General features: G+C 43.6%; 1 protein-coding gene and 1 pseudogene across 2 annotated transcripts in view; one reads left to right on the top strand and one right to left on the bottom strand.

Annotated features, from left to right (window-relative positions):
* Nucleotides 1-248: 248 nt before the first annotated feature.
* The window catches only part of PRUNE2 (prune homolog 2 with BCH domain), a gene marked incomplete at both ends in the record, with an annotated part of 266,187 nt that continues 253,156 nt past the window's right edge, over nucleotides 249-13,279 (top strand). Inside the window, 1 exon segment of the mRNA XM_079706041.1 lies at nucleotides 249-284. Within this exon segment, the coding sequence (XP_079562167.1) occupies nucleotides 249-284 (36 nt within the window).
* On the bottom strand, nucleotides 8,010-8,670 carry LOC307054257 (small ribosomal subunit protein eS4-like; annotated as a pseudogene). Its single transcript has one exon. The product of its transcript is annotated as a small ribosomal subunit protein eS4-like (transcript).

Below are 13,279 nucleotides of genomic sequence, written 5' to 3'. Positions count from 1 at the left end.
ACCCACTTTCCTTATTAGGGCAGAGTCAGGCGCCCCGAGCCGGCAGCCGGGCGCGGGGTGGGGCGGGAGCCCTGCGAGGCGACAGACGAGGGCGCAGCCACAACCTCAGCCGCCTCCGAGCGGTAGGAGGGAGCAGCCGGTCGCTGCGCCCGGGCCGGCCCCTTTCCGGGGACCCGGCACGTCTCGCCCCGGAGGAGATAGTCCTCCGCGCTCTCTGGGTACCTCTGGTCCAAACCACTCGGAACGACATGGAAGAATTTTTGCAACGCGCCAAGTCTAAACTGGTAAGTTGAGGGAGCAAGGCTGTGTGTGTTGGTGCGCGCGCGCGTGCGCGCGCGCGTTGATAAAAAAGAAAGGACATTGCAGCAGAGGAGGAAGAAACAACTTTGCCACTTAGTTGTCAGGGTGTACGGACTGTCCCCTGGAAAGAATCTCGGGAACTCTGGGGTTTACAGCGGGCAGTCTGTCTCCATAATCCTCCCTCATAGCCAAAGTGCCGGGCTGGGGGTGGTCGTGACCCGGCTGAAGTTGGGTGCTGTGTGTCCAGCTTTGGTCCCTTTGGCTTGAGGTTGGAGAGAGGCAGATCCAGCCAAATCTACAATTTGCTCCTGGAGGCTAGGGGATAAATGGGTGTGGTCCTTGAGAAAAAGAGCCCAGACTTCTGCAGAGGCGGTACGTGTAAGTAAAAGGAGAAGAAACCGTACTTTAGCTGGAGGGCGTGGCAAAATGTAAGTGAGGAGGTAATAAAATAATGCCGACTAGGAGTAACGTGTGAGAATGCGCAGTTTACCCGAGCATCCCTCACGCGGAGCTTGCTCCAGTGCGGGAGTTAGGGATATTCCAGGGCGAATCGAGTCTCTCTGGTCCCTGTTTAGAATTGCAACTTGGGGCAGAGGCAGAACGGGAGAACCCCAACTGTCGCTGGTGGTGTGAGGCTTGCCAGACCATTGTTCTCCTGGGAAGAGACCAGCATGTTGGCTGGCTCTAACTGTACTGTTGTTCAAAGAGTGAAGGGTAATTTCACTGTGTATATCAACAGTTGCTATACATTCTGGAACAACAGATTCTAGCAGTTTCCTAACTCTGAATTGTTTTGGTTCTCCAGCATTGCAGTAATGAACGTAAGGGAAATGTTTCTCTTTTGGCCCTTAAAACAAAGCTTTTGCCCATTTGGAAGCAATATCTTTAATGAACAGGGAAAGCACCTTGTACAGGCCTGGCTTAGGAGGAGATGCATAATTTATGTTGCCTTTAACCTTTAAACCTTCATAAAAGCCAAAATATAAAGTCTGCATTAAGATGACGTCTTAATCACAAGGCAGACTATTTGCAGGGTTATTACTGTCACTCATTTACCCTCACACTACAAAGGGAGTGAAGACAGATGTGTGATTCTTAAAAAGATTTAACTGTAAGTATCTTTAAGAAGACCATTAAAGTTGATTAATGCTAATATAAGTACTTTGTTTTCTACCTTAAGCCTCCCAGAGAGTTGATAGTTTGTGGGGATTTCAGAATTGAGGTTTGTGATAGTTTTTGTGTTTATTGCTGACCCTCTCACAGGTTTACTTGAGCACACGAAGGAGAAAACTGATTGAAGAAATCACTTGCATTTCTGATAGTATAAGTATGCTCTTTGTTCTTTACCTAACACTGAGTGAGAAATAATCAGAAAAGTTCAATTTTGGTAATTCGTTTTTTTGTGGATGAAAATAAATAGCAATCTACCATCACGCAATTGTAGACTGCACCTGTGTTCCACTCCCATAACATTTATTTTAATAATAAACATTTAGATTGTGGGGTTTGATGTGAGCAAGAGGTTTGTCTCATTTCTGAAGAGCAACTGCTGGGATGGAGTAATTCCCTATTTCAGAGTAATCAGTTGAAAGTCATGAGTAAGTTTATTTACCGAGTTCCTTCATTAGATGAGCAATTACTCTACATTATTAAAAGAGTGACAGGAAAAAGAAGTGGTTGAAATACTATTCCCAGCTTCCTGCTTTAGCCAGAAGAACAATTACTGCTAATTTTAATTTTTTTCTTAGAATAGGTTTCTTGTTAGAGATCACAATTATCCTTTCATACTCAGCCACAATAAAGGTGTTTTGGTCACTTTTAGTGTCACATTTCCCCTGACAAATTACATTTTCTAGGTAAATAAAAATTTTACTTAATATGCAACATTCAACTATAGTAGTAGGTAAACCTTTTACTTTAGAGGATATATACCATTTTTTTAGGAGAAAAATATTAAGTCAATAATTATGGCATTCATTTGTGAGAAGTTTATCCATAATAAAATGGTAGGATTTTAAAAAATTAGATTAATCCTTTGGAAAACATTTTAGGGAGAAGAAAATTATCATGCTGGTTTTCACTTATGCTTTATTAGACCAGAATTAGATAGAATTTAGGTGTTATGTTTAAGCTGTTTTCCATCAGAAGTTGACATAGCTTTATCTATATGATACCTAAAAAAAGTCTAATGGGCAGGTTTTTGTCTACCTACTTGAATTCTTGCTTTGATATTCTGTAGATATGATACATGTCTTTTAATGGTTTGGAATAGCCAATGTCCCTTCCAAAGTCTTAATGGTACCAAACCAAACTTGGGTCCTCTTGCCTGCATGCAGTAAAGCCAATCTACCGACACTGGGTTGCGGTGAAGGAAAATGCAGCATTTATTGCAGGTGCCAAGCAAGAAGTCCAAGTAGTTAGTGCTGAGAAGGCCTGAACTCCCCAGTGGCTTTTTTTTTTTTTTTTTTTTTTTTTTTTTTTTTGCGGTACACGGGCCTCTCACCGCTGTGGCCTCTCCCGCTGCGGAGCACAGGCTCCGGATGCGCAGGCTCAGTGGCCATGGCTCACGGGCCCAGCCGCTCTGCGGCATGCGGGATCCTCCCGGACTGGAGCATGAACCCGCGTCCCCTGCATCGGCAGGTGGACTCTCAACCGCTGCGCCACCAGGGGAGCCCCCCCCAGTGGCTTTTAGGGAAAGGTTTTAAAAGACAGTGTGAGGGAGAGGGGTTGTGGGGTACGTGATCAACTCATGAACATTCTTCTGATTGGTTGGTGGTGACGTAATCGGGAGTCAGCATCATCAACCTTCTGATTCCAACTGGTCTGGGGTCTATGTGCTTGTGGGCCACATACAGTTAACTTCTTCCACCTGCTGGCAGTTTCATTATCTGCAAAGAGCTCAAAGGATATGGCTCAGAATATTATCTATAGCCCTTGAAGAGGAACTAAAAGTCCTTGACTTTGTTTGATGGCTAAACTATGATTATTTTGTCTTGTTTGACTCTTTTCCTTTTTTTCTGCATTTTCTCACTTCTCTGATTAAATTTACTCTTTGGAACTCAGAGAAGGCCTAGGAGGCTAAAGTTTTTTTACAGACAGGAGAAAGGTGGAGGACAAGGTGGGGGAGGAGTCTGTTCCAGGAAGGCCTCATAGGGCCCTGCTCCGTTACATTAACATAACCTTGTCAACAATGGAGTTAGCTACTTTCAATAGACCAAAGGAATTTTAAATTGTAAAATGAAACTGCTATTAGCCAATAATAGCATCTCCAGTAATCACAACTTTGGAGAAATTGTTTGTATGCCCTTTCTTCCGACTAGGAGCATTTATTATTCATCTGTCATTGTGAGGAGAGAAACTCTGCTATTCTAAGCCAGGCCCTTGGGTTGAGCAGAAATCTTTGAAGGAGAAGGGATGTTTTTCATTTTTAATCAGGTAGTTTGGAGCTTATTTCTATTGAAATTGAGAGAGTGGTCTCTTAATTCTCTTTTTCACCCCAGTTCTGCTGGTCCTTAAACTGATGCAGATTCACTTACTTAATCTCATCTGGCTTTTCCTTAAATCTCCCCTTCTGATACCCACCCTTCATTCCTGAGAGTATGTGGCATTTATCAAAAATGGCAAAAGTGAAAACCTCAGGTGTGGCCTTGGATCACCACCTCCTGGATCTCAAATGCTTCTCAAGGGGGCCTGCCTTCTGCGTGGTTAGAACAGGCTTGGGTGCCTGGAGCTTCTCTGTAAAACACCTTACCTGGAGGTGGAGGACAGCAAGGGAAATAGTCACTCCTCCCAAGCACAGTCTCCAGAAATGGTGCCTTCTTGACAAATAGGGAACTGATCCAATTATTGTTAAAACAACCAAGACAGTAGAATAAGCACCAGGAGAGTAAGACCCACCCCCCACCGAGGCTGTAGAGATGGTAATCAAAGGATGATGCTTTTTACCTGGGTTCCCTTCCCCATTCGAGAACCCAGCTATGTTTCTGATCTGTATACTCACTGCTAGAACTAGAAATGAGTGGAAACACGTTTTCTTTCTCTCCTGCCAGTGCCCACCCAGCTTCCTTTTCCACCTGCCCATTTCTAGCCGGAATAGGGACAGAGATCAAATCCTATAGTTCCAGGTCCATCCTTAAATTTTAGCCATGCTTTCCATTTTTAGTTACGCCATTTCCATAGTGATGTCTTAGTCATTCTTAGTTATACTCTTTCTGTGGTAAGAGAAATTGAAGACGGGTAAGGAATGAGGGCTCCCAGCCCTAGACTGTGATTTGGGAAATGTCCTCCAATTTCATAGTGGTCAGCTCAAAAAAGTATTCAGGCTGAGACAGCCTCATGATGTCAGTAAATGGTCCAAGTTCCCATGAACTTTGGAGAAAAAAAAAAAGTAAATAAGGAATCAGACCCCTGGAACTCTGGCTGGCAGGAAGCCAGGGTCCCCATACCGGGTAGACTGCCTGCCAAGCCTCTCCCATTGCCAGATCCCACCAGCTGATGCAATACAAGCAGCTGCTCAGGGGTGGGGCGTCACTGCAGCCCACATGCCCTCAGAGGTGAGTCATGAGCCAGCATTGGGCATTTGTGTAGTGGGAGTGTCAGCTGCCAGCAGAAGGATACAGGGCACATCAATATCCCAGGAATGCTGTGGAGAGAGGGTCACCGTCACTGCTAGAGTCTGGGGAATGCATCTGCCACTTGAGCAGTGACAGCTGCAGACGAAGGGCTCATTTCTGCAGTGGGAGTTGGTCCATATGTGGATTTCCGTAGAAGAAAAATTCTAGGTGACCCTAAATGTCAGCTTATACTCTGTGGTATGTAGCATAGGGACAAGGAAGCACATTCAAAACTCTAAATGAACAACCACATTAGAGTTGATAGAGGAGATGGGTTTTCAAAAAAAGGAAGAAAAACACTGCAGCATGTCTGCAGAGGAATCATTTGATTGGAAATTGAGAAATATATCCTTCCCGATTTCCTTTATAGGAACAGGGTCATGTGTATCAATAAAAAGCGTCTTTAAGATGAATGTTTCGTACCTTTTAAAGGGCCACGGTGGTAGGGACTGGTAATGATGGAGATGCTGGCGGAGGAGTTTCATTTGGAAAGCTGAGCTCGTTCTGATCACAGACCACAGGATCAGCTCCCTCCCCATCATAACCGAGGGCTGGTGCACTTGAGACTGTGCCTCTTGCCAGAGCATTCCCAAGCAAGAAACTCAGGAATCCAAAGTACTTCTGTGAATGTGGTTCCACCGTCTTACAGGCTGATGAGAAAAGGGCCCTTGATTGCTTTAGTCTTAGAGTCAGCTCCATTTCTCACTGCCTGAGCCGTCAGACCGAGAGCTGTGGTTTGTCCCAGCCCCCAGGCCTGCGGAGAAGAACCAGGCTTTTTCAGTGTAAATCTCAGAGGGGACTGATCTTCCTCAAAGATAAACAATTGGCCAAAAAATAAATGGTGCACGGACTCAAGGCACACCGGCTTCAGTAGTTGTGGCACACAGTCTCAGTAGTTGTGGCCCCCTAGCTTAGTTGCTCCGTGGCAAGTGGGATCTTCCCGGACCGGAGATTGAACCCGTGTCCCCTGCATTGGCAGGTGAATTCTTTTTTGTTTGTTTGTTTGGTAAGAATTTTTTTTTTTTTTTTTTACATCTTTACTGGAGTACAACTGCTCTACAATGGTGTGTCAGTTTCTGCCCCACAACAAAGTGAATCAGCTACACATACGTTCCCATATCTCCTCCCTCCTGCGTCCCCCCCAACCCTCCCCAAAATTTAGACCAGCTAGGTAAAATGCTTTATCACCTGTTCTTCTAAAACACTGATCAACGGAACAAGTTTTACTAGGGATAACAGTGTAATTGTATTCTAGAGTTCATATCGGCAATATGGTTTATGACGTTGATGCTGGATCAGGATATTTCAATGGTATAACTGCTATTAATTGTCTGTTTGTTCAACGATTAAAGTCTCACGTGATCTGAGTTCAAAAAAAAAGATAAACAATTGGTCACTGCTGTTCAGACACCACCTCGGGTCTGGGAATATGCGATCAGGTGAGCAAGGACGCCCTTTAATCAGAAATTTGAGGAGTATTTTATGTTAACTACGTAAAAAGGTGACAGCTTTGGTATAACTTGTTTATTTCTATGTAGCATTTATTTGGGCAGATATTAACGATGTTTTAGGTTTGGTGTATCAGTCTGGGGAGCTCTTGTAAGCAATAGTGGCTTGGTGATGGACGTCTCACTCTACCTTTACATCTACTCCTCCCTGGGGTACTAGGTAAGCAGACAAGGGTGAGGGATGAATACCTGGGTCTGATTGAAGGCTGCAAAAGAGGAAAGAACACCTGGGACCAGAGAGGTAAGGTGCACGGTGTTGCCTTGGTCATTGATTCTTTTTGAACCCTGAGGTTTATTGGAGAGTCATGGAGTTTGGAGTCTTCTTTGAAAAGAAACTGGGGAGGGACAAGGCTGATATATTCAGGAGGCAGCATTCACATGGACTTTGATATGACTGGCACCCTCTGGGTTTGTGCAGTATGCAACCTGCACAATCATACGTGGCTGCCTGCCATGGGTCCCAGAGTAGCCTACTCAAAATCTCTGGCAGCGTTCCAAATCCATTCCTATCTGAACTCTGTGACTTTGGGCTTTGGTTTCCAGGGAAAGGTAATCTTTCTTCTTAAGAGCTCTTGGGAGGCTAATTGGGCACTAGATTGCCCTGGAAAATCAGAGCCACAAAGGTTGGGTTAGAAAAACTAAGCTGATAATACAGCCTTGGGTTTTTATCTGAAAAATGAGATAATGATACCTACTTTGCAGGTTTGTCATAAAGCCAAAATAATGTACCTACAGCCCTCAGCACAGAACCTGGAACAATGCTGCTTCTCTCCATTTGCCCCCAAGCTGGTCCTTTCCTGCAGTTCCTTATCTCAGTGAACGGCATTATTATTCATCCAGTTTCTCCAACTGGGAACTTTCTTTTCCTCCATCCCTTCCCCACCCACCATATCCCAGACATCACTAAGTCATCCAGATGACTGCAATGGCCAGCTAACAAGTTGGTCTCCTGCAAACCACTCTCCCACTGCTACCAGGGAGATCATTGTGAAAGCATCTTTCACATCTGTCCCATCATTCCCTTAAATCCTTATTATCACTTTCCATTGCTCTTTGGAGAACCCGCAACACTCTTAACCTGACTCTGGGATCTGACCCATCTGCTATCCAGCTTCTGCTGGACTCTCCTCCTACCTCCCTAAGCTTGACTAACTCCTACCTCTTCTGGTCAGGTTAAGGAGAAGGGAAGCCTTTTGCTGAATGACCCCTCCCACCCAGCCTCCCCAATTCATGAGTCTAAGTCAGGTTTTGGAGTGATGTTTTTAGGTCATTGACCTCAGCTTGTTATTATATCTCTATTGGGCATGTTTGTTTGATGAATGAGAGTAAGGACCAGGGTCTCTGTATGGGTTTGCTCACCACTGTATCTCCAGAACCTGGTGCAGTGCCTGAAGCTCAGTAAGCAGTTTTTGTTTGTTTGCTTGTTTGTTTGTGAGGTATTTTTTGCCATTAATCATGACACATTATCTTTAATTAAGTACAAAGACCCTTCCAATCATGTCACCTAGCGGTCATTTCACTGACTGCCCTGTTTGGCTGCCAGTCTCTTGTCTCTCTCTTTAGCAATGGTAAGGCAGATATCTTTTTCTCAGAGAAAAGAAATCCATGGTTTGTTGCCTTTGCAATAACAAAAATGTTGGAGAGTGGGGAGGCAGAGATGTTGCCGTTGGCATCTTCCACATGAACCACATCAAGAGAACCTGGTTGTCCCTTTCTGCTGGCGATCACACCAATTCTTCCCAAGGTAGTGCCTCTGATCACCATATACAGGTTACCAGTGTCAAACTTGTTGAAACCAGTCATCTGGCCAGATTCCAGATCAGTCTAAATGGTGTCGTTCACTTTGAAGGGGATAGGATGATGGATGGTGCGAGCATCATGGATCAGTAGATGAGGGCTTCCTTTCGTGCCCACAAAGACCTTTCTTACTTTGTACAAGTTGTACTTGGCTCCTCCGGTATCATACGATGATACAACGAAGTAACCCTTGTATCACAGATCAGATAGCAATTCTCCCCAGTCTTGCCAATGCTGCTGACCTCCTTGAAGCCAGTAGATGAAGTAACCCTTCTATCAACTGGTTACCTTGCCATCAATCTTAAGGAACTGCTGCATGCAGATCTTTACATTTCCTGTCAGGGAACACTTAAGTCTGTTCCTTAGAAAAAGATGAGGGGGAGACACTCTTTCAGCTTGTGGGGATCACCTGATGGATGCAGAGCAGACATACTGGTCAGTTTACTCAGCATTCAATGCTTTGGAGCTGCTACATGTTTCAGGGGCTTCTTGGGACCATGCGCCATGACTGCGCTCAGCACAGAAAGAACACAGTGTTTTTAGAATGAATGAAGCCATAAGGCAAGAAGCTTGCACAAAGCATGAGACATTGTAGTGGCTTAGTAAAACGAATAAGTGGATGAACAGGTGCAGACTCCTAGAGATCTGAATCTGAAGAGGGGATGGCGACAGTGTAAGGGAATTCTGGTTGGTTTACTAGAAGGAGGTGAGAAACAGTAAGGTCAAGGAGTGCCATACAGCCCTTTTGTATATGGTACACACTTCATACAGAATGTTCCTGTAAAATAATGAGGCTAGTTTTTATGCATGATTGCTTGGAATCTGTAAATAGTGGTGGAATTAAAGCATGAATGGATGGGAGAGAGGCAGGGAAGGGAATGGGGCGCTCTGCAAAACCACAGTGGGCAGATCAGCAGACAGAGTGGAACTATTAGAGCCTTAGATCCTCTGCTGTGTGGTCCAAAGGGGAAAAATTAGACTCCCCCAATCCCAGCCACTACACCAAGCTTGCCCAGCTTGTTTGGCTGCTTCTGGGCCAGTATTAATGTCATGAGAGAGATTGGCAGAGAAGATTTTCAGTCCTTGAGAGGAAAGGTGAAGGCCTTCCAGACTGGCCTCATCTGTCAAATGAGAACAATAGTATATTAGGGCTGTTGCAGGTGTGTATGTACTAAGATAAGAATGTGTCCTCCACCCACAGTAATAAAAACATGAATAGGACCACGGTGGACAAGAGAGCCAGGAAGCCCTATTTACATTTTATAGAAACAGGGATGATTTTTAGCTCCCTTTAGTTCGAATTTGTTGATTATCTGTCTTAGCTCTAAGAAATAGATTTTTCCACTTAATACCCAAAATAGTCTTGTGAGGTAGCTATTATTTCCCACTGCAGTTGAGGAAACTGAGGTTCAGTGGGGCAAGAAGTTTGACCAAGGTTTCACAGCCAGTAAAGAACAGAGCCAGACTTTGCTCCCAGATCCCCTGACTCCCATTCCAGGACCCTCTGCCACATTCGTGTCTTCCCACCAGATATCCTGGAACATTTAACTCTCTTTAAATAAAACGTGAGCAACTCGGCAGGTTTATGGGAGGGCTGGGTAGTGAGTTCACTTTGACCCAAGAGCGGTTCATTTCTTTGTTTTTTATGTTAAAAAACCCTTGGATAACTGAGTAATCAATCACGATTACTGAGAACCTGCTGTGAGAAAAATATGGTGCTGGGCTGTCTATGATTTGGTTGAACAAACTGGGAGACTGTTTCACTGTCTACCTAGGTGAAAGAAAAATAAAACACTGATAAACTATTTGGAAGATAGGGTCTGTGACTAGTTTTAGAGTGACTGAAATATTGTGGGTATTTAGTGAATTTTTAATAATGAGAATGGCTTTTTAAAAAACAGTTAGAAGTTGTTCCTTATTTGCCATCAAGGTTGTAAGTACAGCTTTTTGTTTTCCAGCTTCCTTCATTGTTTTTTCTTTGTTTTTGTTTTTGTTTCTAACAAATGACAGAGTTTTTAATGACCTACAGTAAGCTTTCTTCTGCTCTTGTTTAGATTTCTTATATTAAAAACTGATGCGTGAAAACATGTGCAAACATTATTTCGATTCAGAAACTTATTTAGATTTAGTAGTATTATGTATAGATAAGTAGTAATTAATACAGTGAAATTCTCAAAATGCATTTTTTAGCTGAAACCTTTTCTCTGTAATTTTATCATTACCATTTTCTTTATGAATAGTGTACAATTAAATGTGAGCTCCAGTTCAAATCCCAAATTCTGAATATAGTCTATAAAGTGTTCTTTTTAACACACTATTAACAAAAATTTCCATGTGGTGACCAAACACATTCATATACATTATCTTTTTTTTATTGAAGTATAGTTGATTTACAATGTTGCATTAGTTTCAGGTGTACAGCACAGTGATTCAGTTATATATAGTCTTCTTCAGATTCTCTTCTCTTATAGGTTATTACAAAATACTAAGTATAGTTTCCTGTGCTATACAGTAGGCCCTTATTGATTATCTATTTTATATATAGTAGTGTGGATATATTAATCCCAAACTCCTAATTTATCTCTCCCCTCCTTTTCCCTTTGGTAACCATAAGTTTGTTTCCTATGTCCGTGGATCTATTTCTGTTTTGTAAGTAAGTTTATTTGTATCTTTTTCCTTCATTGTTATCACTCTCTTGCTGGAGACAGAAGAATTGTTTGATTGAGTGAGTGAGTGAGTGTAGGTTGGGTGAGCTCAGCCCGGATGACACAGCTGGCCAGAAGAGCTGGGATTAGGACTCAAGTTCGCAGCTGTACAGAGCTTTGCTTTTGCTCTCGAGTCTGCCAGCTTAGCAGTGCCTCAGAAAACTGCTGGTTATACTCGGAGACACATATAGGGGTGAAGGAACAGAGGGAGAAAGGAAAGAAGGAAGGTGGAGGTGGAGTTGGAAGGGAAATAGGAGATAAGTGAAGAATAACAGGATTCAGGGGGGAGGCAAGTTTGAAAAGTGGTGAGACATAGAAGGAAATCCTTCCAAAAGCTCAGAATGGAATGATTTGCAAGAGCAAGAGCTCATGTGTCTGGAGTTCACTTTATTTGGCCACATCAGCCAACCCAAGGTTTCCAGAAAACTGAAAGTTACACAAAGGCAGCTTTCCTTCAGACCCCTGCAATTGAGTATTAAAAACATATCTTTATAATTGGTTCTTTTCTCACAGGGAGGTCCCCCAGACTCTCTTTCTGAGCCCATTGGTATGATGATACCTGTAAGTCATTCGAAGAATGCTGGGAAAGTAGTAAAGACTCACAAATGTTAGTGCTCATCGTCATCCTCATTACTTAACTTGCGCTTTGACAGAATACCCATGAGCTTGGTTTCTCAGAGCAGGGTGGTGGGAGAAATGGTTGCCAGAGGCTGTAATTGCTTATAACTTACAATAGGGGAACTGCACAAACAAAACCAAAATCAAACAAACCTTTAAGAAATGGACCCAGTTAAGAGCTGTCTGCCAATGCAAGGGACATGGGTTCGAGCCCTGGCCCGGGAAGATCCCACATGCCGCGGAGCAACTAAGCCCATGCGCCACAACTACTGAGCCTGTGCTCTAGAGCCCGCGAGCCAGAACTACTGAGCCCACGTGCCACAACTACTGAAGCCCACGCCTAGAGCCCATGCTCCGCAACAAGAGAAGCCACGACAATGAGAAGCCTGCACATCGCAACAAACAGTAGCCCCCCCGCTCGGCGCAACTAGAGAAAGCCCGCGCACAGCAACGAAGACCCAACACAGCCAAAAATAAATAAATAAATTTATAAAAAAAGAAAAAAAAAAAGAAATGGAACCAGATTCTCAGCAAGTGTCATTCCATCTGATGTAGGGCAAATGGTCCTAAATACCTGCACAGCCTCTGGAGGCCATAACATCAGTGACAGAAAGTTCACAGTAATGACCCTGAATAATCAAGGAAGAAAAACTATTTAAGCTCGGTGTCTGTTTAAGAGAAGGTGGGGTATGTGAGCAATTTCAGAAAAAAAAAAAATCCAGCTCAGATAATTAACATAGAAAAAATTGAACAGAAATTGTCACACAGAGGGTAAGCTTCAGTTGTCTGGAAAAGTCCCTTGCATAGGTGACCTCATTCTTAAGCGAAGCCAGATATGTGAAATGTCATGGTTTATAGCAAGTGATCATGAGTCAGGATGGAGAGTGATGGTGCTAAAAATGTGAGCCTGATGTGGGAAGGCATAAATAGGCCCGTGGCACATACAAGATGGGAGAAGCCCCGCTCTCCACTCCCACGCTGAGTTGAGAACCAGATTAATCTGGTTCTGGACTCGGTAGAGAAGTTGCAGCAATGACCACGGCCTGTAAAATAACATCCCTAAGAACAGCCGGAGAGGGAGGGGCAGCCTGCTGCTGGACTTTCAGTTATCTGAAAGGTTGTAATGGAAGATTTCCCACTCGTGGGAACCATTTCTTTCTCTCAGTTGAAAAAAATAGGACTTTAATGGCTTTGTTTTACTGTATAGTACAGGGAACTATAAGGGAAAAGAATCTGAAAAAAAATATATATATATGTATGTATAACTGAATCACTGCTGTACACCTGAAGCTACACAACATCGTAAATCAACTATACTTCAATAAAAATTAAAAAGAAGAATAAAAAAGGATAAGTGGCTTATTTTTAAAGAGGCCCAACAATTCAGTTATGTCCTTTTTTTTTTTTGCTGTGAAAAATTATCTATTAATCAATTGAAGGGTGCAAGAGAGAGTTGTGCATGCTTCCCTCTTGCTCTCCAGAATGGGAGAGAAGTCAGGGCTGGAGCAGAAGCTCATCCTGACGTAGGAGCGTTTTGCTAATCTTTGTGCTCTTCATACACGTTTTCTCTAGCAAGTGGCCTGTGTTGCTGGCCAGACTAGCACCTGGCCCTGGGTGGACAGAAGTGTCCTGACAGATGGATAGATTAGCTGCTCCCCTGCCACTGGTATGTCTGCGAGGACACGTGCCTGGCTGCTTCCCTGGGAAGGCAGTGTCCCTGAGTCCCTTTGCAGGGAGG

The sequence above is a fragment of the Hyperoodon ampullatus genome (genome assembly GCF_949752795.1).
Source record: "Hyperoodon ampullatus genome assembly, chromosome: 6".
Lineage (NCBI taxonomy): Eukaryota > Metazoa > Chordata > Mammalia > Artiodactyla > Ziphiidae > Hyperoodon > Hyperoodon ampullatus.
This window is presented reverse-complemented; position numbering and strand designations above follow the sequence as displayed.